This window comes from Rhinolophus sinicus, linkage group LG04 (genome assembly GCF_036562045.2).
Source record: "Rhinolophus sinicus isolate RSC01 linkage group LG04, ASM3656204v1, whole genome shotgun sequence".
Lineage (NCBI taxonomy): Eukaryota > Metazoa > Chordata > Mammalia > Chiroptera > Rhinolophidae > Rhinolophus > Rhinolophus sinicus.
This window is the reverse complement of record NC_133754.1, coordinates 169,383,111-169,408,928: the sequence shown is the minus strand read 5'-3', so window position 1 is coordinate 169,408,928 and position 25,818 is coordinate 169,383,111. Positions and strand designations below refer to the sequence as shown.

The 25,818-nt window shown below is 38.9% G+C and overlaps 1 protein-coding gene across 5 annotated transcripts in view; it reads left to right on the top strand.

The window, feature by feature from the left end:
* The window catches only part of ECPAS (Ecm29 proteasome adaptor and scaffold), a 100,517-nt gene that overhangs the window by 68,627 nt on the left and 6,072 nt on the right, over window positions 1-25,818 (top strand). For all 5 annotated transcript variants that reach the window (XM_019749528.2, XM_074330823.1, XM_074330822.1 and 2 more), the window contains 22 exons: window positions 4,258-4,403; window positions 4,817-4,871; window positions 5,562-5,676; window positions 6,509-6,577; window positions 7,955-8,072; window positions 8,364-8,531; window positions 10,617-10,696; window positions 11,249-11,354; window positions 12,116-12,163; window positions 12,760-12,881; window positions 14,303-14,453; window positions 16,596-16,661; window positions 17,813-17,902; window positions 18,942-19,008; window positions 19,568-19,659; window positions 19,739-19,805; window positions 20,040-20,231; window positions 20,817-21,025; window positions 21,851-21,894; window positions 21,991-22,183; window positions 23,463-23,601; window positions 25,703-25,808. In XM_019749528.2, coding sequence (XP_019605087.1) covers window positions 4,258-4,403; window positions 4,817-4,871; window positions 5,562-5,676; window positions 6,509-6,577; window positions 7,955-8,072; window positions 8,364-8,531; window positions 10,617-10,696; window positions 11,249-11,354; window positions 12,116-12,163; window positions 12,760-12,881; window positions 14,303-14,453; window positions 16,596-16,661; window positions 17,813-17,902; window positions 18,942-19,008; window positions 19,568-19,659; window positions 19,739-19,805; window positions 20,040-20,231; window positions 20,817-21,025; window positions 21,851-21,894; window positions 21,991-22,183; window positions 23,463-23,601; window positions 25,703-25,808 — 2,443 coding nt within the window. The remainder of the gene's footprint in view (window positions 1-4,257; window positions 4,404-4,816; window positions 4,872-5,561; window positions 5,677-6,508; window positions 6,578-7,954; window positions 8,073-8,363; window positions 8,532-10,616; window positions 10,697-11,248; window positions 11,355-12,115; window positions 12,164-12,759; window positions 12,882-14,302; window positions 14,454-16,595; window positions 16,662-17,812; window positions 17,903-18,941; window positions 19,009-19,567; window positions 19,660-19,738; window positions 19,806-20,039; window positions 20,232-20,816; window positions 21,026-21,850; window positions 21,895-21,990; window positions 22,184-23,462; window positions 23,602-25,702; window positions 25,809-25,818) is intronic.

Sequence of the window (25,818 nt, the reverse complement as noted above, 5' to 3'; positions counted from 1 at the left end):
TGTTATTTTCTCAGTTGAGGAAATTAAAAAGAGTGTTCTCATGGTAATGAGTCCATTATGAACTGCATTCTACCATGAATACAGTAATTTAGTTATTATACTTGGTGTTATTATACATTTAACCCTGCTGTGATTACCTACTTCCTTGTTCACCTATTATTGCATTAGCTACCGTAAAGAGATTTATAGGAAATGGAAAACATACTTTTCCTTGTACTCTAATTAGGGGAATTGTGGCTTGATAGAAACCAAGTAGAGTCAGTTCTCTGAGGTTTCTGTTGGAAAGCATATGAAGCAAGGTAAGGAGGAATTTGTACAGAAGGAAGCTACTCTAGGAAGGGAAGTGACCATTGTTAATAAATAGGCGACCAAACCGGAAGTAGAAATTCTCAGTTTGTGTGTGAGAGGTGATGTCGGAGGCTTGACACAAGCGAGGGGTCACTCACACTGGAGAGCAGATGTGCTACGAGGCATGGATTTCTATATAGTGCCTTAAGCAAATGAAAGCTAACAGCAGGGTACATAGGCCAGTCTTCAAACTTCTGAATTTCCTCTGTGTTGCCTCAGACTTTTCTTGGAAGATTGGATCCTGCTGGGCTTTTTGCTCATCCAAGAGTCTCAAATTTTCCGTCAAGTGTTGAGGTTCTCCCGTCTGTATGTGTTTAGGGAATGAAAAACATCAAATATTGTGGTGAAGCAGGTGATGATGAGTTTTGACCTGAATTGTGATCGCCTGTGTTGTTTGTCATTCTCAAATGAGTGCTACTCAACTGTTAGGATGTTCTTTGTTACCATGTACTTACCTTGCTTTGAATAGAAGGAGGCCTAGGTCTTAGTCATCTTAGTATCTCAAGCATGTAACTCAGTACTTGGCACATTGTGGGAATCTAATAAGGACTTGTTGTAGTTGCCCGGATAGAATTGTGGTTACGGGAGAGTAAAATAAAGGATATATCTGACTCTGAGAACTAGATGAGTGTAACTAGTAAGGAGCTAATAGCACCTGATACCTCTTTATATATCCAGGGTTTCCATGTACATGGGAATGTGCACTAATACAGCTCTACCTTCTTCAGACATTTTTCTGCCTTTGTGAGTCCAGTTCTAGCTCTTCTTTCTCTTAGGGTCCTCGTACTTGTTTCATGCTTTCTGAAATCTTATTTTATCTTCCTTTTTTTCGGTTTACTTACTACGTTTTGATTTCGCCCAGCCCTTTAGCCTATCCCAACACTTTCTTAGAACATTTTTCACTTAGTTTTTGCAAGACTTTTCCTGGGTTTCCTCCTTTGACCTTTTCTCCTTCTCCTTCACTAGCTCTTTTACCTCCATACTCCCCGCTGGTTTTAGGATACCCCAGCTCACCCATACCCATTGCTTACTCCAGTATATGTTTATGACCTGGAAATGTATATCTCTGTCTTAGAACCATTGCATTGTGTTCCAGAGCTGTATTGCCAACAGTTCATTAGGATTTTCACACAGAGGTTCCACAGGCACCAGCATTTCTATGTGGCTAAATTTGAGATCATCTTCTCTTCCTCCTTTCATCCTCTTAACGAGTTTGCCTTCTTTATTCCTTAAAACTACTGTCCCTCTTTATTCCCGGTCTTGATTAATGGTAGCACTATTTCTACCTAGTTTCCTAAACGCAGTGAAGGCAGAGAAGGGAAAAGACCCTAGACAGGCTAGAGAGGGGATCAGAGTCAATGAAAACTGAAAGGAGAGGGGCCTGAGAAGGAACCAAGAAGGAGGGCTGAGAAGCGTTTGCAGGAGGGCTCAGGCTTTGGATATGAAGGTGTCATTCATTAGGAGGAGGACAGAGTAGGCCGTTTCCAAGGTAATAGTTGTTTTTATTTTCATTTTACAAATAATCAAAATGTGTTTTTCTCACCTTTTCCATTTAACATAAGGATAAATCTGCAATTTGTTTTCCTTAAAATAGTGATTTCTTAAGACCCTTTTGGTGGCTGACTTTATTTCCTCTGGAAACAAAGTAGTGTACATATGACATTTTTTTCATAGCCAGAAAGGGTTAAGTCGTAAATTAGTTCAGCAAATATTTATTGAATGCTTAGTTTGGGCCAGGTACAGTGCTAGGTGCCAGTGATGCAGGAATGATCAAAATAGTCGAAAATTCTGCTCTCGTGGAGCTTACATTGTACTGGGGGCGTTTGGCAAGAAGCAAAATAAGGGGAGACATGCAGCATGCTAAATGGTGACAAGTGTTCATGGAGAAGAGCAGGTAGATGACATTTGGACGGTAATTTAGAGTGCATAGGGTGCCTGTTCTCAGGAAGGTCTCTTTAAAGTGAAGACCTGAAGCAGGTCAGAGAGCTGTGTGGATTCCTTGGGGAAGAGCATTGGAGACAGAAGTGGTAGCAGTTGTAAAGGCCTTGAAGCGTGAATGTGTTTGAGGCCAGTGCAGCTGGAACAGAGTGTGTGAGGAGAGCAGGAGTAAGAGACGAAGTCAGAGAGGCAGTGGGAAGCCAGATAATGTCGGGCCTTGCAGGCCATCATGAGGCCTTCCATGAGAAGCAGTCGCGGGATTGTGAACTGAGGAGAGCCATGATTGGAATGACATTTTAAAAGGGTCATTCTAGTACCGGGTTGAAAGTAGACTGAACTGGGCAAGGGCAGAACAGGAAGGACAGTTAGGCTACTGCAGAATTCCAGGTGAGAGGTGATGGCGACTTCTGCAGGGCGGTAGCCTGCAGGTGGTGAGAAATGAATGCTGAAAGGCTTTTGAGAGTCATGCCCGTGGGATTTCCTACAGGATTGGATGTGGGGTGTCCGAGGAGTTAGGGATGACTAGAGTTTTTGATGTGAGCGGCTAGAAGAATCGAGTTGTCACTTAAGATGGGGGAGGCTGTGGGAGATACACTTTTGTAGAGTTGGGGTGGGGAGGGTACAGGGAAGACTGCTTCACTGGCTCTGCTTTCTCCACTCTCCTTCCGATCTGTGTTGGAATGTCCCCCAACTCACCCAGAGGTGAGCTAGGGCCAGTATCCTCATGGACATACCTGGAAGTCACTTGGATGTATGAGTATGGAATTTTGAGGAGTTCCAGGTTGGAAAATGTTTGGGAATATCATGTAAAGATGGTGTTTAAAGCCAGGAACCTAGATGTCATCACCAAGGGAGTGAGTAGAAAAGACAAGAGGTCTAACAACTGAGCTCTGGGGTTCCCCGTTGTTTCAAGTTTTAGTAGTTGAGGAGAAACCAGAGAAGGACATTGAAAAGAAGTGGTCTGAAGTAGTAGAGGGCTCCTGGAATTGAAGTGAAGAAAAGCTACAAAGAAGTGTATGGTGGGGGTGGGATGGGGGTCACCTGGGTCATTCACTGTTGCTTGATCGATTAAGATGAGTATTGATCATTGAACTTAGCAACTGAATGGTAATTGTTGACTTTTACGGGTAATTTCTGTGGAGTAGAGAAGGTAAAAGCCTGACTGAGAGTGGAGTGGGTTCAAGAAAAATGAAGAGGAGACAAAAATGCAGACTATGAGTACAGACAACTATTTTGAAAGGTCTTAATGTAAAGCAGTGGTTCTTGACAGGGAGGGGAGATTGTGTCCCACAGAAGACATTTGGTAATGTCTGGACACTGGAGAGGGTGGGTGTGACCGTCTCTATTGGGTGGAGGCCAGAGAAGCTGCTAAACATCCTGCTCTGAACGGGACAGCTCCCCATAAAAACTGTCCAGCCCAAAATGTCAGCAGTGTTGAGGCTGAGGAACCTGAAGTAATAAAGGAAAGGGGGAAAATGCCATCGTAGGTGGAAAAGGAAAGTGAAGTAAGAGAGGTTGGTTTGTGTGTAAGTTTTTCGATGAGAAATGGAAAAAATACAACAGAGAAAGAAAAATTGCTGAGACTAGAGAGAGTGTAGTTAATTTTTTTTTTAAATACTTAATTTTTTTAAGAGAAATTTTAGGTTCACAGCAAAATTAAGAGGAAAGTACAGAAGTTTCTCATATGCCCTTTGCCCTTAATACATGCATAGCTTTTTCCATTATGGGGATGATTTTTCATTCTAGGGAACTAAAGTTACCTGAGTACCTTTGAAAGGTTGTTTAGCTTATACTAAGTTCTGACATGAACAATTACCGATCCTTTGGCAACTTACTTAAACATCTTAGTCATTTAGATTTTAATATGTTATAGGATTGTTATATTGAGTAAATGTTGATTTAAATTAATTTTTTCAAGAAACTCTATTCAAGTATTTTAATTGTTTCTTATCATTCTTTGCTTTTTCCCAGGAGCTAAAGTGAATGATGTGGTTCCCTGGGTGTTGGATGTGATTTTAAATAAACATATCATTAGCCCCAACCCACATGTGAGGCAAGCAGCCTGCATCTGGCTCCTTTCCCTCGTGAGGAAACTAAGTACCCACAAAGAAGTGAAGGTAAGCCATGCTATAAATGTTATCAGCTCTATTAGACACCGCTTATGAAATATTAATAGTTGAAAGGTGATGAAGGCGAGAACCAGTGCTGAGGTGGGGGCCATTAACCAATAATAGATACTTAGAAGTAAGCTGTACATGAAAGAGCGAAGGATGGCAGCCTGATATATATTGGCTGGAAGATGATTCTGAACTTGAAGATGTACAGCCAGAAGTGGTAACGATGGGGAGGCTCAGACTGTGCCTCCCCAGCCTTCAGGTAGTTTGGCTGCCTTCAAAGGTGAGAGTGCTGCAGGGTTTGTGGCTGCCTTGGGTCCTGAGATTTTACAGGTGTTGTGTATCCTGAGCAAAAATTCTTATTCTCCCAAAGAGGTAGAGTTTCAGTTTTCTAAATGCCCTTTTTCTTCTTTCAGTCTCATCTTAAAGAAATTCAGAGTGCATTTGTGTGCGTTTTGTCAGAAAATGATGGTAGGTTATTGGTAAATATTTGATTTCCAATTTTATTAAACTTGTACTTCAGATTTTAAAAATCTGGATTAATGAACATAAAAGGGTACAGGAAACTCGATTCTTATTTATTTTTTCAATAAATCATGTTCTTCAGTTTGAATTTAAAAATGGAGCTAAGGCCCTTAACATTAGTGTTTGTCCTAAATAATAGCGTTCTTCTACTTCTGCTTCCTTTCCGCTTTGTGTTTGGAGCCAAGAGAAAGCAAATGTATATATGTTAGACATTTAAATAGTAGCTTTGTTTTATAAATTGTTTTAAACATATGGTCTGGTGTTGACTTTTTATTAAAAAGAAAATTGGATATAGGTGTATTGAAATTCCGTGAGTCTGTTCTGCCTGTCACGTGTATGACTTGTGGTCCATTCATCCTCTGTCACTATGCACTGCACACTGAGCCCGGCAGTGTTCACTTGGTTTGTGAGTTGGCTCTTCTGTGAATGTAGTCTGCATTTACAGGGACTTTTTGGGGCCATGTCCACTGCGATGATTTACTAAATTTTTAACAAAACAGGTAGATTGATTCTGTTTTCATATCTTTATTTTTATATCATTTTGGGTTAATATTATAAGTTTTTAAAAGTTTCAACTTGATAGCCAGCAGACAAATTTTTCTTAACGTAATATTACTTTGTTTGACTTTTGCATAGAACTTAGCCAAGACGTTGCTTCAAAAGGCCTTGGGTTGGTGTATGAACTGGGCAATGAACAAGATCAACAGGAATTAGTTTCTACGCTTGTAGAAACACTTATGACTGGCAAAAGGTACAGTGAACTTGATAACTTCAGATTTGAACACAGAGGGCAAGTTTTGCACATACAGAGAACATGCAATGGGAGAAGGAAATTTCCACTTTTCATTTTCCTGTTTATAAAGTCTTTTCTAAATTGCAAGTCAGTGATTGTTGTGCTCTGGATAACAGTTTAATTATCTGGTGTATACAGTTTAGTAAGTAAATTAAACTACATTTAGAAACATGCCAGTAGGTTCAAGCTTTGAAAGTTGAATGCTCTCAGGACAGTTAAAGCATTGGATTACACAAATACTGTAATTACTGTTGGCTAAATTAAAGTGAAGACAGGAAACTGGCATGTCATTCACAGTCGATCTGCGAAGAGTGTGAGAGGGGCCATCATTCTTGTAATTGGTTGGTGCTTTGTATTGTCTCTCTAGTAGGAAGGATAGTTTTTAATGTGAGACCACATTTCACTTTATATATAGGATGTCTTTTATATGGGGTCTATTAATTTGTTTATTCTAGACTTCATTTTACAACATTCTCAGGCTGATGGAAAGGATTAGACTTTTACATCTTGTACTTAGTAGATACTTGGTAGAGAATTTGATTTTACCGGTTTTCGTTTTTTAATTTTTATTTTTATTAAATTTATTGGGGTGACAATTGTTAGTAAAATTACATAAATTTCAGGTGTACAATTCTGTATTACATCATCTATAAATCCCATTGTGTGTTCATCACCCAGAGTCAGTTCTCCTTCCGATTTTACCGGTTTTCAAATGAAATTTATTAGTTAGTTGAAGGCTGGTATGAAAAATTTGGGGCTAATTTAAATTCTCATTGTTGTTTTGGTTTAGAGCTAAACATGAAGTTTCTGGAGAGACAGTGGTATTTCAAGGTGGAGGCCTTGGCAAAACACCCGATGGGTAAGTGTGTCAAATCCATTGATCAGTCGTTGTAGACATCTTCAGTCTCGTGACTAGAGCACTCACAAAGCTGATTTCCACCCTCCTAGGAAATGTTGTGTTAGTGGAAGAAGAAAACTTGTGTGGAAAAAGCCTAGTGTTGTATTAGGTTGGTGCAAAAGTAATTGCGGTTTAAAAGGTTAGAAATAATTGCAAAAATCGCGATTACTTGTTCACCAACCTAATAAATTGGATTCCTGGGAAACTCTGAGATGGAGATTTGTATATTGGAAGTTTATTACAGAGTGCCCTGTAATCATCGTCCTGGGGGTAATGAAGCAGGAGATGGCCGATGGTCCCAAGGAGGAGCTGACCTACTCCAACACTTAAGTGAATCCTGACCTCTCGGGAAGCTCTGGAGCTGCGCGTGGATGGCCCTTCAGAGCTGTCCTGCTTTGAGGGGCTCGGCCCTTCATCGGGCCTTTGACTAGTCGTTGGTGGTGGGCTGCTGTGGGGAGGATCTTACCTTCACTGAGGGGAATTCTCAGCTCCCACTCAGTGAATCCTGAGGAAAGGGCGGCGGGTGGTCTGGCAGCATAGCTTGGCATCCAGAGCACCTAGTTTTTGTGAGGGGGTGAGGTGGCATCTCTGCTTGGTATCTCGGAGTCCACCAATTTAGCATTTCCAATTAATTCCTAGAGGCTTACCTCCTTTATCTTATCATTATTCCGTTGTGGTCACACTTGCTTTTCCTCTAAAAATCCTCGGGTAGGACTGCAGCTTCAGTGCTGTCTGCAACATCAGAAAGCGGCACCTTGTTTTGTCCTTGACGTTCTCCCCTAGCTCACCATTTTCACATCGAACATTGTTTTTATTTCACTTACTCTCCCTGTAGACTCCTGAGTTTTTAAAAAGTGCTCTCTTTTCACAAAATTACTAACACAAATGATCAGGTACTTGAGCAAGTATTATTTGTTCTGAGGAAAGTTAACAGGACTCAAAGATGCTATTACCACGATTGGAGTGCTCTAGCTTAGAAAAGATTTCACGAAGACAGAAGTTGTCTTTGAGTGAGTCTCATGATTGTGAGAGAGATTCATGTACAATATTCAGTACTGAGGAACTACTGAGTCGCCTCCCGAGGTGGTAAAGGGCTCCACCTCTGGGCCTTGCAGGCGTCTTTAGGTCATTTAGCAAGCATTTGATAATTGAATTAGGTGACTTTTTATATTCTTCTCAACGTGGTTCTCTGTGTCTATGGCAATGAGATAACTCAATATTGGAAATAATAGTGAAAATGTAATTTTAAAATGTCCTAGTAGTATCGGTGATACAATTATTATTAGGTCGGATATAGAGAACACATTATTGCATACTTTTTGTTTGTTTGTTTCCAAGCCAGGGCCTCTCTACTTACAAGGAGCTTTGTTCTCTGGCAAGTGATCTTAGTCAACCAGATCTGGTGTATAAATTTATGAATTTAGCCAATCATCATGCAATGTGGAACTCGAGGAAGGTAAGTTTCTATCACTGGACAGTTTTTATTTTTCACTTCCCTCCAAAACCAAATGTGTTGCATTGGTGGATAGTGGCAGTTGATATGCATTGTTTTGTAAAAGTGTGTCTAGAGAGAACTAGACCACCACATGGGTGCTTTGTTGATTGGGAAAGCAGGGACACTCAGTAAATCACGCTCAATTCAGGGACAAGTTTGGGGAGGAGAATGTTGTGATCTGCATATATTTAACATGTTAACATTTTACTACGACAGGTGTATCTGACCCACTTCTTCATCGTCTTATTTTAGGGTGCTGCTTTTGGTTTTAATGTAATTGCTACTAAAGCTGGAGAACAGCTGGCTCCTTTTCTGCCTCAACTGGTTCCTCGTCTCTATCGTTACCAGTTTGATCCCAACCTTGGTATTCGGCAGGCCATGACAAGTATTTGGAATGCACTGGTCACTGACAAATCAACGGCAAGTACCTGACTGCTTGTCCGATTACTCCCCAAATTGCAACCCAGTGCCCGTCTTCCTTTCTACTTCGTATACTTTTTGTTTAAACAAATCAACTTTCTTTCATTCCTTGCTTTCTTCTTTCAAAGTATCAAATAATGCTCATGGCAGCATTTATTGAAATCTGAAAAATGGAAATAGTCGAAGTGTCCATTGGGTGGCTGATAAGGAAATGGTAGTATATTCACACAAATGGAATACTACATGTTTGTTGGTATGGAGAATGGCATGGTTCCTACATTCAACAAGTTCACTTAGTTGAAGCCATAGACGAGGAAGCAGGCAATTACCATATATGGTTTTCTCTCTTGCTTTTCTCTTATCCGGTTGCTTCTCATATTCCATTCCACTGTTGGATAGGAGGATTTCTTAGGGCTTGCCTCTGCGTACCTTTTACTCTCTCAACTTTATCTTTCTAGATGAGCTCAGCAGCTCCAGGGCATAGTAATGTCATCTTTATTTTGATGGTTCCCAATCTTCTATTTTTGGCCCAGAGGAGACTTAATGCTCCTGACTTGTGTATCTAGCTGCTGCTCAACATTGTCACTCGGATGTTGTTTCTAGACTTAACATGTTTAGAATAGGACTTGGATAAACAACCTTCTCTTTCTAGTCTCATCCATTTACCCAAGCCAGGAAACTCGATGTCGTCCTTGATTTTTGTCTGTCTTAACCCTCGTCCTCAATTGAATCCAGTAGCACATTCTGTTTATTCTATTTCCAAAGTGTTCCTTGAATCCACTTCTTTTTTCCTTATTTTTTCCCTGATGAACAGGTTGTCATCTTTCTCTCCTCTTTGCTTTCCTTTATTTAATTATCAGCAGTAAAAGTGATTAGAAAAAAAACAAAAAACAAATTGGATTGTGCCATTTGGGGTTAAAATCTATTAGTGGCTTCATAGTTCACTGTAAATAAATTCTATGACCCATACCATGTCTTTTCAGTCCCTGCACATAACGTGGTCCTTTCCTCTCTCTTCAGTCTGATGCTAGGTTGAGTGTGTTCCTGTTTATGATGGTAGGCACAGGGTAGTTCAGCTTTGGAGGCTCGGTGAGTTTCCTTTGCTTAGGGGAGTGTTAAGTACCACTGGGTCAGCCAAGCTCTATTAGGCGAGTTGACTTTACAGCTCCAGGCACAGGCATAGGCTCGTGAGATGTGAGTATCATCTCTGTATGAGTGAAAGGTGAAGCCACAGTGTGGATGAGATCGCTATGGAGAAGTTTAGGGAAGTGGACATAGGAAGACATCAGTTTGCTAAATCTCAGGGTGAGTTATTTGCCTCTGTGTCTTGGTTCTCTTACATATAAGTGAGGAAAACAAAACCACAAAAGTAGAAGTGGAAAAGCTGTAAGTTTGGAGGCTCTTTGGATTACCGTAAAAACTGAGTGTATCATCAGTTCTTGTTAACAAATGGATAGTTGTATATCAAAACAAAACAGAGGCTGGAAAGATTAAACTCGTCTTTCATTCTGAACAATCATAATACTTCTTTATGTGCCAGACACCGTGCCATGTGTCAGCGATGGAAGGACGAGTGAGATCCTGTCCCTGTGCTTGAGGTGTCAGTGTGATGGAGCAGTACAGTTACTGTCTGGTCTCATACGTGCTTATGAGGGTGCTATGGGAACACAGAGCAGCGTAGGCCAGTCTTCTCTGCGAAGTGATGCCCGATTAGAAGCTTGAGGGACAAGGAGGCATTAGCCAGGCACGTAGAACCTGGAAGGAGATTATAGGTGGAGGTAGGACTGGAGAGGAGACAGAGCATGAGACCTTCAGCGTTAGCTGGGTCACAGAGGGTTGGGATTCATGTCCAGGTGACTGGACTTCATCCTCATGCACTGTGGAATTAAGGATCAAATTTGTATTTTAGAATGATCACGCTGGCAGCTTTCAGTAACCAAAGTGGGGGAAAGAGTGGAGGGCTAAGAGGCCTAGAGACACCCTTAGGTGGTTACATACGGAAAGATGGTCATTGTGGTTGAGAGATGAATAATTTGACTATTGATGAATTTTGCATTTTTAATTTTATTCCTTTGTTTTCATTAGGTGGATAAGTATTTGAAAGAAATTCTTCAAGATTTGATTAAGAACCTTACCAGCAACATGTGGCGAGTTCGAGAATCCAGGTACTATTTTTGGAAGTACAAAACTAGTCAAATACAACTGAATTCTTTTCATTCAAATTTCCAGGTTTTATACTTTGTGCCAAACTACTAAAAACATATTAATGGTTGGGTTAGACATTTATTGTTGTTGAACATTTTAAACTCTGGACAGTAGTTTTCCTTAGTTGTCTTGGTTTTTACAAGCATGAAATTATAGTAGATGATTACTTATTAAATTGGGAGACATCAAGATGTATTTATATACTGTCATGACTTTGTAGGGTGGGACTTATGTACACATATATAATCTATGCTAGGCCCTAGGGATGGGTACACTGGTAAGTAAAAAACGGTGTATCATCTCAAAGAGATTGTATTATAGTTGTGGGAAACAGACATTTGATGACTAAATGCCATATGTCTGTGGTATATTTGAGGCACCACGGAGAGAATAGTCATTGTTGTCTTGGAGTGGGGTGGTTAAGAACCATGTTCTTATTTGATGAGAATGTTTCATAGTAAAATATTGGGCTTTCTTGGTCATATATTTGAAACCAAACTGTTTATTTGCAGCTGTTTGGCTCTGAATGATTTATTGAGAGGAAGACCCTTAGATGACATCATTGATAAACTTCCAGAAATTTGGGAAACTCTTTTTAGAGTACAAGATGATATAAAGGTATTATAGAAATAAATCTGCATTTATTCATAGAGTAACTTAAACCAGAATTATTAAAATATATGTTATATATTTTGAAATTTGATATCCAGACAATTTTGAAAGACCACAATTTTCCTCCAAAATTTCCATCTTGATGTATCTGAATCTTCAGTCTTTAGATCTAAATTTCACTTTTTTTTTTTTTTTTTTTTAAGTTGCTACTGCTTCACTTTCTTTCAATAGAGATCTCATGACGCTATTGATTAGGGACAAATAACAGTTTGGAAATAATCCAGAATAACTATTTTGATCAATTTCATAAATTGGATTGGTCATTCCCAACTAATGTGATAATTGCTCTTAATTTTTCCTGGGCAGTCTAAATTTCAGATATTTTGATATCTTACCATTAAAATTAGGTTCTTCAGTTTTACCTTTCTTTTGCTTTGTTCATTAGAGATTTTTTTAAGTCTTTCAGAATCCTCACATAGGTCTTTATACATTTATTTTTATAATATATTTAGTTTTTAAACTGTTATACCAAATAGCCATATTTTTATAAGGTCAAAATAGGTCATACCTAATTCAATAAAATAATATACCATGGTAATATGTTCCTTGATGGGCAAAGAGCCTAATGAAGCCCAATTTTTTACCTGGTATTGGAAATAGGATTTTTTACTAATCTATGTAGAGTTGAAGGTAGTTTTTATGCATTGTGGGGTAGATGAGAAGGAAACTTTCTAACTTGTATAATGCCAAACTTTTCTTATTTTTAGGAATCTGTACGAAAAGCAGCAGAACTAGCTCTGAAAACTCTGAGCAAGGTGAAAACTCTTATCTTCATTGGGGGGTTAAGTGGGGCAGGGTTCTAAGTGACAATGACAATAATGTCTCATTTTTTTTGGTCAAATAATGACATTTAGTTGCGGAGTAATTGGTTTCAGGTTATAGTTCATTGTTCTTACAATGCATGTGAAACTGGGTGCTATTACACTATAATTCCAGTATTTTTAACAAAGTATGTCTCTGGTCTTTTTAAATGGTGAGCTTCTGTGGGCCTTTATATAAGGTACAGCTTTCATTGGACCCTGAAGAACACATTACTCATTTAGATCAAGAGACATCATTCTTTTCTTTTTGCTGTTGCTATGTTTATGTGTTAATCTGCCTTTCATATTTATGAGGTTGGCAAGCTTATTAGTTTCCCACTTAAACTTGATTTTGTGACATATCTGGGACTTCTATATTGTAGCTGTATAAACGTCGCCATAGGTCACATGGTTAAATGCTTTCTTATAAATGTTCTCTAGATCCACTCATTCTTTTCTGTGGATATGGGAAGTAGTAAGTGTTTTGTCAGATGAATGCTTTATTGCGTGAGAGTTCAGTTTCACTAATTTCCATTCTCTTTGTATGTGAGGTTTGTGTGAAAATGTGTGACCCAGCCAAAGGAGCAGCTGGCCAGAGAACCATTGCTGTCCTTCTACCTTGCCTTCTGGACAAAGGAATGATGAGTCCTGTGACAGAAGTTCGAGCCCTCAGGTGTGAATCAGTGGATGATGGGAATGTACTAGATTTACTTAGTTCCTAGCCATTCAGTAGAGATTGAGTTTCTTTGAATATGAGATTCTTAAAAGTATGGAGAAGTGCCTTGAGGAGAATCTGAGGTGACTAGAACATATGAGAAAAGTTGTGAGAACATTTTTGCACATTCTCATGGAAACCTTGTTTTCGACCAGGAAACCTTGTTTTCTGCCATTCTGCTTTGACCTTGAGTAAAATGTTTATAGTTGTCGGCCTCTGTCCCAGCAAGCACATCATCCCATTATGCATAGGTTCGTGGGAGCTTGCTTGTTCGCTGTACCACTTTGTAATATTTCACAGCTTATTAAGTTCAAAATAAACAGTTTACTACCTGCAATAATTAAATGTTAAAAAAAACACCGCTCATGTGTTTAGGTATTTGTGGCTATTTTAAGTTAAAATCAACAGTGAAGGATTCTAGTTTGTGGTGTTTTTTGTTTTTAAGCTAGAATGCTATCTGGGAACTTCATGTGTTCTATTTTTATTTCACTCTTAAAGTTAGATCAAATTAATTTTACTGACAGTATTTCATTGTAACTAAATAGTTGATGAGGGAAAGTTCTTTTAGAAGGATTCACCTAACAAATGCAAAGGAATGATAAAATTAGGACATCACCATTTTGCTATACTCTGTAAAATAATTTAGGTAATGATCATTAGTGACTTAATCCACTGGTGAGAAAGGCTGATGGTGAACTTTATAATGGATGATTCAGGCCAACCAAACTTGAACACATTGATCACTCTGAACTTGGTTTAGCCTACAGATTTGTACAAGTGACAGAGGAACACGTTAGGTAACACCATCAAGATACAATCAGTGAGGACAAATAAATTTTAAAAAAGGATGGAGGGCACTGTTAAAAACAATGTAAGAAATGAAGTAAATTGCAACGTGTGGATGGACTTGAATCTGGTTCTAACAAACTTAAAAACATTTGTGAAACAGTCTGGAAAATTTGGATATTAGCTCATATGAAAAAATTATTAATATTTTTTAGGTGTACAAAGATATTTATGATAAAGAGTGCTTGCCTCTTAGTGATACGCACTGAAGTTTAGTTTGGGGTTATTCTTTAAAATAATATAGTAGCAGGAGGAAAAAGTGTGTCTCTGTGTATATATGAAATTAAATTGGCCAAAAGCTGCTAATTGTTGTACTGGGTGGAGAATACATAGAATTTTATTTGTGATTCTCTGTACTTTCATATATGCGTGAATATTTCTATAATAAAAAGTTAAAAAAAAATCATGCTAAGACCAGGCTCTAATCGTGAATATATTCCAGTATGCAATAAACTGCAGAACGTCCTCATGATTAGATTTGCAGGGCTTCTTTTGTTCAAAGGACTCAGGAGTTGTGTTCTGTGTCTCTGTAGCATTAACACCCTTGTGAAGATCAGCAAAAGTGCAGGAGCCATGTTGAAACCACACGCACCAAAACTCATCCCGGCTCTGCTGGAGTCCTTAAGTGTCTTGGAACCCCAAGTTCTCAATTATTTGAGCCTCCGGGCTACAGACCAAGAAAAGGTGAGTTGACAACACAGGCATTTTGCTAAGTACCATGAATGAGGAGCCCTGTTAAGCTGCTGCGATCCAGCTGAACAGTCCATCCATTGTCTATAGACAAACGGCATGACTTGAATGATACTTTGACCACTCTCAAAACAGCTCAATTACTGTCATCACATGCAGTGTTTTTTTTTTATAGGGGTGGGCAGGGAGCAGGCTTACACACTATTTTTTGAATCACATGAAAATGACACTTCCATTCAAAAAATGTATTAACATTTATTTAACAGTTTTTTGTACATTTGTTTATTTTTTTCGGGGTTGGGTCTATACCCTCAGAGTCCTATGGACCACTCCTGCCCGACAAGTAAAGAGGATTTGTGTTTAGACTTTGGCATAGTCCAAAATTATTCTGCTTTTTAACATACACTATAGTTGCCTAGTCTCTGATCCGAGTTGTTTTTTAGAAAAAGTACAGATGAAACATTTATTGTGAAAAATTAAAACAACAAAAAGAGTAGAAAGTAATTCCCTAGGAGTCCCCTCTCCCCTATTAGTACAGTATCATTCCTGATGAGTACCCACTGTAAACAGTTTCCTGTGTCTTTTTTTCAAATTCTTTTGTAGTCATAGACAGCAAAACCAAATAAACATACTAACCTTAAAATAGAATCAGACTATGAATGTTGTTCTGCAATTTGCTTTTTGTCAATAATATATCATATCTCTATATAGATCAATTTCATTTTTGTTTATTTTTTAATAAATTTTATTGGGGAATATTTGGGGAACAGCATGTTTCTCCAGGGCCCATCAGCCCCAAGTCGTTGTCCTTCAGTCTGGTTGTGGAGGGTGCAGCTCGGCTCCAAGTACGGTTGCCGTTTTCAATATTTAGTTGCAGGGGGCGCAGCTAAATATTGAACTGGCAACCTTGTTGTTGAGAGCTCGCACTCTAACCAACTGAGCCATCTGGCCGCCCCTCTGACAGCTCAGCGGCAGCTCTTTGTCGTCAACCTAGTTGTGGAGGGTGCAGCTCACTGGCCCATGTGGGAATCGAACCAGCAACCCTGTTGTTCAGAGCTTGCACTCTAACCTACTGAGTGATCTGGCCGCCCCTATTTCATTCTTTTTAATGCATGCCTGGTATTCTACAGTGAAGTGATTTTGAATTTTTGTAGGAGAGATTTTGTGGTACCAAAGGTTAGGAATGTTCTGTTTTCTCCACATCTTTGCCAACCTTGAATAACATGAACCTGATAAGGAAGAATGTCATTGTTCTAATTTACACTTTCCTGTTATTAGTGTTGTCCATTGTCTTTTCATATTGTATTAGCTATTTTTATTTCTTCTGTGAATTGTGTTTCTATTCCATGCCTGTTTTTGTACTTGACTTGTTTATTTTTACATTTGTATTTGTTTATTGGACTGTCAACCTCCATCATATAGATTGTAAATGTTTTGTCAGTTGACTATTTGATTTTTAACTTGCCTACACTGTTCTAATAACTTTCTTTTCCTTTTGCCTCTAATATTTCTGTTTTTCTCCATTCATCAGTCTTCCTTCTTTTCGTAGTCATCTTGCCTCTTCCTAGGTTCCCACCTACTAAGAGTTGAGAATTAGGAAATAAAAATTCTAGTCCAGACTCCGCAGCTGTAGGCAAGTCACTCTGTATGCCTTACTTTTCTCATTCTTATGTCTGGATAGTGTTTTCTCCTACAGGGTAGTTGGACTAAAATACCACTGTAGATGTGAAAGCCCTTTACAAAGTTAGTGCAATAAACGTATGAATTTTTTTGTTACTTAGAGGTAATTTTTAAAACCCTTAGATAGAAATTTGTTTAGTCTTTTCCTTTATTTAGTGGATGGAGAACCTGAGGCCCAAGGATGACTTGCTCAGAGCCATTTTATGTTAATTTCTAACTGCAGTTAATTTCTAACTTGACTGAATTTCTCACCTGTAGTGAGATTCTGTCTCTGCAGGTAAATGGTTGAGTGTAGGTCAAAAAAAGTTGGAGTTAAACTTAAGTTTGACTTTGTTGTTTCTACATGTTACTTTTAAAAAGATTCTTCAATTTGGCGTAAAGTCCTTTTATGGGAGTGTGTGGAGTTTCTTTTTGTATAAATTGAATGTGCTGAGTGTCTTCCGTTTGTGTTCTCAGGCTGCGATGGATAGTGCTCGACTCAGTGCTGCCAAATCCTCCCCCATGATGGAAACAATCAACATGGTCAGTGCCTAATGTAATGAGAAAGTCGAAGTTTGTTTGCTTATCTTAGAGTGTAATTGTTCAACGTCTTCAGGTTACATTCAATGAAGTAGAGATTTGAGGGATAAGTGGAGTACCTATTGTGACTGCAGCTTTTTCTTAGTATACTTCTTTTTTCTTCTGTGTTACTAAATGGAATAAATAATTTTCTACATGTCAGAATCTGTTAGTCCACATGTGTGTTCATAGGAGAACAAATACTCAGAGATCTCTGTGTAGGTCTCTGTCTTTGGCCTGCCCATGCAGCGAGGTTCAGGTTTTTGTCTTTGGGAGGACCTAGGATGAAGTGCAAAGGCAGGGGAGGAGAATTGAGCAGTGCTGATAGGTTGTTTCAGTCACAGGAAGGGATTTGCAGGAAAGAGCTGCTTGGCACCGGGTTCTAAATTCCTGGACTCTTGTCTTGGATTAGGAGTCACCAAAGTCACTGAAGTTGACTACTATGCACACCCTGGGTGGTTAACTGAGAGTTTGGGAGCTACTGGAAATGGTTTTGCTGAGCAAATCACAGGCGGGACAAGAGAAGTAGATGTTTTTGTAGTGCTTACTGGGAGACTTACCAAAATTTGGTTTAAGGATGTTATGTCTTAGTTGGGTTATTCGGGGTGGAGGGAAGAAAGCTTAAAGAAATAGGAATAGGAATAGATAGCAAACACCATATGCTCCTTAATTATAGAATATATTTCATTGCATCTAAAAAAATAGAATATAGCAAAATCTGCTAAGAAGTCAACTTATCAGATGGTTTGGTAGGACAGGCCCACTGAAGGTCAGGTTTAACCTGGGTCTTTCACATTAAACATGGATTGATAAAGAAGAGGTAGGCCCAGAGAGGTCCTTTTTTTAATTGGGTAATCATTATTTTTTCCCTCAGTAAGTCAGTGTTTTTCATCATTTTTGGTTTATACTTAACGTTGAACCACCAATGAATGGTTTTTCTGTTTGTAGTACAGTAGTGGTTTTAACATTGAAGTCAGAGCAAAATTAAACCAGCTATTTTTCAACTTTACGTCAAATCCAGTGGGTACATATTTGACATGGCAATTTTTAATTGAAGATGTGATATGGACCTAATTATTTGCTAAGGTTAATTTATGTTTATTCTTTTCCAAAAGTGCCTGCAATACCTTGATGTGTCGGTGCTGGGTGAGCTAGTTCCTAGATTATGTGAACTGATCAGAAGTGGTGTAGGTCTTGGAACTAAGGTAAGTAAGTGTATTCACAAGGGTAATTTTCATTAGTTCGGGCTACAGAAATATAATAGCTATCATGTTTGAAATTCATACTTTTTCATAAAACCTAATATTTATGTTAACCATTTCATTTTCATGGTTGCACTCATAACGTGTAACTCATTCAGGAAATAATGAAACATGTACCTTATTTAGTAAATATGGTCTTATTTTTTTAATGGAATCACTTCTCTCCCCAGGTTGCCATATGCATAATCTCTGGGTCCTCATTCATTATCATTTATTAGTGGAAATGCTCATCCAGTTTTCAAAGCTTGGCTGTTATAGCATTTTTCACAGAGGAGGGCTCAGCATGTGTTTGGGTAGGAAAATGTTTTTCTCTCTGAGATTTTTCAAGGATCAGACCCAGGCACCCCCACACTTAAAAACAAACAACTCACATTTTTTTCTTCTGACAAAATTAGCACTTGCTTGTATTTAAAAACTTAGCATTTATAAATCAGGAGAAAGTTAAAATTTGTCCTGGAGATAATTACTCTTAATATTTCAGAGTGTTTCCTTCTGGTATTTTCTGTGCAAGTGTCTTCTACAGTGTCCTCTTTAATGGCCATATGATACTTTGTTGTGTGACTCAAACGTCATTTATTTTAATCCATCAAGGAGCATCTGATTTGTTTTCAGTTTTTTTGATACTCAACAAAGCACTGTGATGAATGTCTTGGGACACATCTGAAGCTATTTCTTTTGGTTAAATCTCTAGAACTGGAAATGTTAGAACAAGGATGGACAAGATGACGTGTTGCCCTCCTGAAAGAGTGAACCAGTATTCTTTCTTATTTGCAGTGTATGAGAGCACACATCTTCCAGGTGGAGGTTTTGAAAAAAACCTCTGCATTGCTAATTTTAAATAAGAGATTTCCTCATTCTAGACTGAATCCTGGAGGGGCTATTAGGCTTCAAGTTTATCTTTAAATCTTTGACACCTGAAACAGAGGGTTTGATAGAGCACTATGACCATCAAATTTAGACCTTTGCCTTTGTAACCTTGTAGGGCGGCTGTGCCAGTGTCATTGTGTCATTAACTACTCAGTGTCCCCAGGACCTAACACCTTACTCAGGTGAGTTTGTCAAAACCGTATGTGGTGATATTTTTGTACGGCCATGTCTTGTGTGACAAGGTTTTAAAAGAAAAAATAGTTATCATTCAGACATGCTTGTGATACTGTGTACTTTTTCTCCTCTTAATCTTCCCCCTTTATCTATTTTGTTTGCAAAAGGTAAAGGATGATCAAGTTTAGCGAGTTTTCACTGTTTTCTAAGTGTTTGATTATTTCTTAGTGGTGGAAGAAGGTGAAAGTATTTGTCACCTTGTAGGATTTGTTTACCATTTATAGCTAATTTTACATCAGCATTTTTCTCTTCTTTTATTGACTCCCAGATGGGCTTAATAAATTTTATGTACCTAGTTCTCATTTTTACAGCTTTCCCCACAATATTCTTGACACAGATTAATTTTTAATTTTGTATCAGGCAAAAGGAAGCAAATGTAACATACAAGGGTTCTAAACTACCATGGAAAAAATCAGATATTATAGGGTTAAGCTTGTTTTGGTTCTGGGAACAGAGCAAAACATTTGGTTAACCAAGTATCAGATTTTTCTCCTTTATTTCTGATAGGTAAACTTATGAGTGCTTTGCTTAGTGGCCTAGCAGATCGGAACAGTGTAATTCAGAAATCCTGTGCATTTGCCATGGGCCACTTAGTTCGGGTGAGTTGAATCTCTTACTTAGTTAAGTAATTATACTTTGATAATTATAAAGAACTGAATAGGATTGTTTCTTTTTCAGACTTCACGGGATAGCAGCACTGAGAAACTCTTGCAGAAGCTCAATGGCTGGTATATGGAGAAAGAAGGTACCTTTCTTAACTTACTTTGTATTATTTTAAATTTAGATGTTAATGACCTAATAAAACAATGCAAATCAGGTCTTACCCTCTATGATTTTATGTGCTTAACTAGGAACATTTTTAATTGATTTTTTGATTGGTTTTGCTGTGGTGCAAGTTGCACAATAGTTTGTTTCGATCCGTTACCCTTAAAAACAGCAAGTATCATAAAGATTGTTTTTTTTTTCTGCTTCTCTTCAGAACCCATCTACAAGACCTCTTGTGCTTTGACTATTCATGCTATTGGACGATACAGTCCTGACGTGTTGAAGAACCATGCCAAAGAAGTTTTGCCTTTGGCATTTCTAGGCATGCATGAAATTGCTGATGAGGAGAAATCAGAAAAAGAAGAATGTAACTTATGGACTGAAGTGTGGCAGGAGAATGTACCTGGTTAGTAATCCGTACCTATGAATTAAACCTGTTTTTTAAGAACCACAGCTGGAGTTCTTTAATCCTATTTTGTGTTTGTAAACTCCTATAGTTACTTTCCCAGGACCATAATGGCATGTGTCCCATTTGGTTTTGAGCCTGCCAAATTGCTGAGCTCTCAAGGTTGGCTCTCAGAGCTCTTCTCTTTCCTCCTCCGTTGCTGCCCATGTGAGAGAGTGGAAACTCTGCCCCAGTAGAGCAGAACTTGACTTACTGTAGCTGAGAGTGAATAGTGATTTTTCTGTTGCCATAGAGTATTATTTTAGAGTAGTGCTTCTCTTGTATTTTACCTTGACACACACTGGTGGATGATGACCATTTGCATGACACCCTCCTGTGGACATAGCCAAGTTTGTAAAGCCCTGCTGTTGTAAAGATGCATCACAACACCACCTACTTTCTTTCTCAGAAAGTAGTATAATGTAACCATTGAGAATCACTGCTTTAGACGGATGGTCACTGACTTTTATTCAGACTTAGAAAATACAGTTAATTTTTTGTGTGTCTCACTTAAAGGTTACTTTAATTTTGCTTTTCGTAATCTAGGTTCCTTTGGTGGCATTCGGTTATACATGCAGGAGTTGATTACCATTACCCAGAAGGCTTTACAGTCTCAGTCCTGGAAAATGAAAGCCCAGGGTGCAATTGCCATGGCATCAATTGCAAAGCAAACCAGCTCACTTGTACCGCCATATCTGGGAATGATTCTGACCGCATTACTGCAAGGCCTGGCTGGAAGAACATGGGCAGGAAAGGTAAAGGAACCATTCGTGCCCAGTTAAATCTAAGGTATCCTTAAAGGATTATGACTTCACCTTTCATTTCCTATCAAAATTAGAATCTGGTTTTGTGGGGCATCACATTCTTTTTGTGAACCAGAGTTTCTAGCCAATGGGAAGCTTTGGGTAAATTTTGCCCGATTAAGTATGATATTTCATCCAAGTGCAATGCACATGTTGAATACTGCACAGTTGTGCTGGAGATTGATTTTTATTTATCATGTTCAGCTTACAAAGATAAATCTCAAACCGTTTTGGTTACCATTCTGTACCTGTTGATCTCATGAAGAGATCAGGATGGGCATATGAGAAATGGAGCAGCAGGTGAGCTGTCTGAACCTGGACCCGAGGATGCCTATCTCTGGGGCCTATGAATTAGTTGCAGTCTTTTTTTTTTATGTAAGGGTGATAGTAGGATACTTATAATGAACAGTCAGTGGAGAAAGTGAAATTGTGGCAGCATGTAATGATCTAGTTGATAAAAAAGTCAGTCGTGGCCAGTGCAGTACTGCAGAAGAAGTGCTGGGCTGGGAGTCAGATGTAGTTCTAATTCCATGTTTGACACGCTTGCCTGTGTTGACCTTGGTAGTCAGTTCTCTAGGCTTTTATGAAATAGAGATAGTCAGTGATCCTGCTTCTGTGGATGGACTTGTTAAACAGTGAAGTACATTGAAGAGAAAGTGATTCTAATTAATTTTTGTTGTCATAGCTTTTAAATATTCCTGAGGTAATTGTAGTCACACTACAGAATGAAAATGACATGCGTGCTTAATAGTATTCTGTCATGTTTCAACCCTGTAGGAAGAACTGTTGAAAGCCATCGCCTGTGTGGTGACAGCTTGCAGGTAAATGTTCTTTCGATGACGATGCTGTTTCTTAAGATGAGCCTGAAAGCTGTGGCCTTTATTAACTGTTGTAATGCTTTTGTATGGATCCTGCAGTGCAGAGCTGGAAAAGCCTGTGCCCAATCAGCCTAGCACAAATGAGATTCTCCAGGCTGTTCTGAAGGAGTGTTGCAAAGAGAATCTCAAATATAAGATTGTAGCAATCAGCTGTGCAGCAGATGTCTTGAAGGCCACTAAAGAAGACAGATTCCAGGAGTTTTCTGACATTGTCATACCTCTCATTAAGAAGGTAATGGCCGCCCATATCCTCTCAGGTCTGATTATACTTTAAAAGTTAAAAAAAAGGAAAATATTTTTCTGTGTTTTGTTTGCATGTTTTATTAGAATTAGTGTAGCTGCAAGTAGCAGAAAATGCCAAAATGTCATGGCCTCAAACAAGATAGACATTTGTGTCTCACGTAATAGTTTAGGGGTTCTGGCTCTTTGTAGCTCCCACCTCTGCCATCCCTAGGGTGTGGTTACTGTCCTGCATTCCAGGCAGGTGATGGCAAAGGGGATGAAGAAAGGATCAGAGCAGGCATGTCAGTTCTTTCCTAAGGAGAGTTCTGGAAATGCTCCATGGTACTTTTACCTCTGTCCCGTTGGCCAGTGCTTAGCCAGGTGGCCACACCTGGCTGCAGATTCATTCAGGTGTCCATTAGCCCTCCGTGGGAGAAGGGGAGAGTGGATTTACTTTTAAAACAAAGCAGAAAGCTGAGTTTATTGCAGGGGTTTCAACCTGCAAGCTAGGAATCACAAGGTTACCAGAGCAGTGAGTTCTGAGAGTGGGTGTTGGAGTGGATGAACGGTCTGTGTCATAGTTATAATCAGCTTTCCTTATGTGCACGTGCAGAAGGCACCCCAGTAGAGGGAAGGCAGGGAGCTCAGTGTGTCACTATTAATTGCCTCTCCCATATATTGGGGGATTTTGATTAAAAAAAACAGACTTTCATTTGGAAAATGAAATACTTGTTTTTAAAGTTGGAGCACTTGTTCAAAGAAAGAAGGGTATGGTTTATATTTTTGTGAAACATGAAATACTTTAAATAGCATTCTTATTTCCTGTATTGCTGTGAATTTTTACTTGTTTTCTTTGAGCAAAAAGGCTCCTTAAATAATCTGTTACATACATAATGATAGTGTATGGATTTGGAGACTTGTATCTTAAATTGGTGATATCACCAGCTAGCTAGATGAGGCATTCTCAACCCGTTTTCTTATTACAACAGAATTTGGATTTAGATCATTACCAAGATCATTATGCAAGTCTTCTTATGTTGTGCTTAAAATACTACATATACAGTATTTTTTCACCTTAGCTTACAGATTTCTTTAAAGGATTTTCCATACTTACTAGAGAGGTGTAGTATTCCTGTTATAAATTCTTTTTAGAAATAGGAAAACTCATGCTAGAGAATTTACCATTTAATTCTTGGTTAACATCTACTTTGGTACTGATTGTTTTAATAGTATACCTGTAACTTTGAAAAAAAATTAAATTTTGCTTTGCTTTTTTGGACATGTCCTAGAACTCACCTGAAAGCATTGGAGTCCGGACAACCAAAAACGAAGACGAGAATGAGAAGGAAAAGGAGCTCCAGCTGGAATCTCTGCTAAGAGCCTTTGAGAGCCTGGGCAAAGCCTGGCCCCGAAATGTGGAGACTCAACGTAAGTACCAGAACCTGCATGTGAAGGGGCGCTGTAACACTTAACGAGAACAGAAATGTTCTGTGTGACAAATTAGAGTTACTCTTTCTTCTACAGCCTGATTAATAGTGAGAATTAGCTAGCATACATTTTATTTCTACACCGGCATGTATTGGTTTGCTAGGGCTGCTACCGTGTTTCCCTGAAAATAAGACCGGGTCTCATATTAAGTTTTGTTCCAAAAGACGCATCAGGACTTATGCTCAGGGGATGTCCTCCTGAAAAATCATGCTAGGGCTTGTTTTCTGTTTAGGTCTTATTTTCGGGGAAACACGGTATAACAAAGTACCACAGACTGGGTGGCTTAAACAATAGAAATTCATTTTCTCAAAATTCTGTCTGAGATCAGGGTGTCGGCAGTGTTGGCTTCTCCTGAGCCCTCTCTCCTTGGCTTGTAAATGACCACCTGGGTCTGCGTGTCCTCCTCTCCTCTTCCGTGAAGGACACTGGTCTTACTGGATTAGGGCCCACCGTGATGGCCTCTTTAAAGACTGTCTCCCAATATAGTCTTGTTCTGGGGTTTTCGGGATTAGGACTTCAACATATGAATTTGGGGGGCATGATTCAGCCCTTAACTGCCGTGATATATTTTATATAGCTAGTTTAACCATAAAAAGAATTCTGTTAACTCTTCTCTATGATACTGTGTTCTGAGGAATCCATAGAATTCATTAGTGGGGTCTCTGCATCTCAACATTAATGGCCTTGGTAGTACCACATCTTCAATAAGCGAGTGAAATTTTTTATTTCACTGAGAAAACTCGTGACTTTTTGAGAAAGGTTCAGAATTGGATGTGTATTTCCAAAGGATTAATAAGTAAGTAAACCAACTGTAAACCTTTATTGTTGGATTCGGTTGTAGTGAGTTAGTCCTTTGACAGGACCTTCAACTTGGGACCGTGCTCCTCTGACGTTTGCTTGGTGTTAGTTCCTACACTGCTGCCCACTCCACATCTTAATATGCTTGACTGTTATAAAAAGTATGGTGATTATCTGTGATTGGACATGTCTAAAAATCAGACTTCAGATTGTCTTCGAGCCTTGCTATCCTTTGAACTTTAAAAAGTATATTTGCTGTGTATGTATAGGACGGATTTTCCAAAAGACACAGATTTGTAAGTGGTCTTACGTCTTGGTATTGTGTTATGGACTGCAGTCAAAGTCTACTTATTTGACACCATTAGGATTTCAAACTTTTGTTTGAGAGGTAGAAAAAGTTAGAGTAGGGAATTACAGGAAAAAGATGTTTTACACACAAAGCAGTTTATTTAGTGGAAGGCATAGAAATGTACATTCACTTGCCAGTTATTAGAGGAGGTCCAAGGCCTTTCAGAATTGAACTGTTCCACATTGGCTTTTCATGTACATCTTACTCATAATGTATCTGCAATTTCTGCTTTTTCTTTCTGTATAGTGGAGAAAGAAGTTTCAACGGCTTATGAAGCAATTCAAGTGCAGAATTCTTGTAGATTAAATTTTACAGCATTTAAAATATAACTGCTTTGAGATTTATACTCCCCTTTCATCAGTTAGTATATTAATTAATGTAATTACATGTGCAGTTGGCATAATGGGTTTGGGATAAAGCGCTGTTACCTGGTGATAAGCCTACAACATACAGAAGCTTCTGAGTGTCCAGCGGAGCTCCCTGCCTCCAGAGTTCCGCTTTCCTTGATTGTCATTCAGGGTGTTGTACAGGGAAAGGGGAGTGTGGTTATGATTCTGTGTCAGTTCCATGGAGAAGGATTTTGCCTTAAAAATGAACATTTATGAACAATTATATAGGACCTTTGGTGGGGGAGTTCTGATCAGGGAAATTTGTTTGGGAATTGGCTACAAACTCATGCTGAAGTTTTTTTTGAAATTTCATGGCTTTAATTAAAAGGCATTTATTTTTTCCTCCCTCTCTCTGTCTGTCTCCCTCCCTCTCTCCCTGTCTTCCACTCTCTTTGTACCTCTATCCCTCTTTGTTCCTGTCTCTGTCTCTCTGTCCTTCACTCGCTCTGTCTTTTTCTCCTTCACACTCTTTTCCCTCTCTATCCCATTCTGTCTTTTTTCCCAGGTTGTTACCGTCAGGAGCTATGCAAATTGATGTGTGAACGGCTAAAACTCAGCACCTGGAAAGTGCAGTTGGGAGTCCTGCAGTCAATGAATGCCTATTTTCAGGGGTAATTTGCT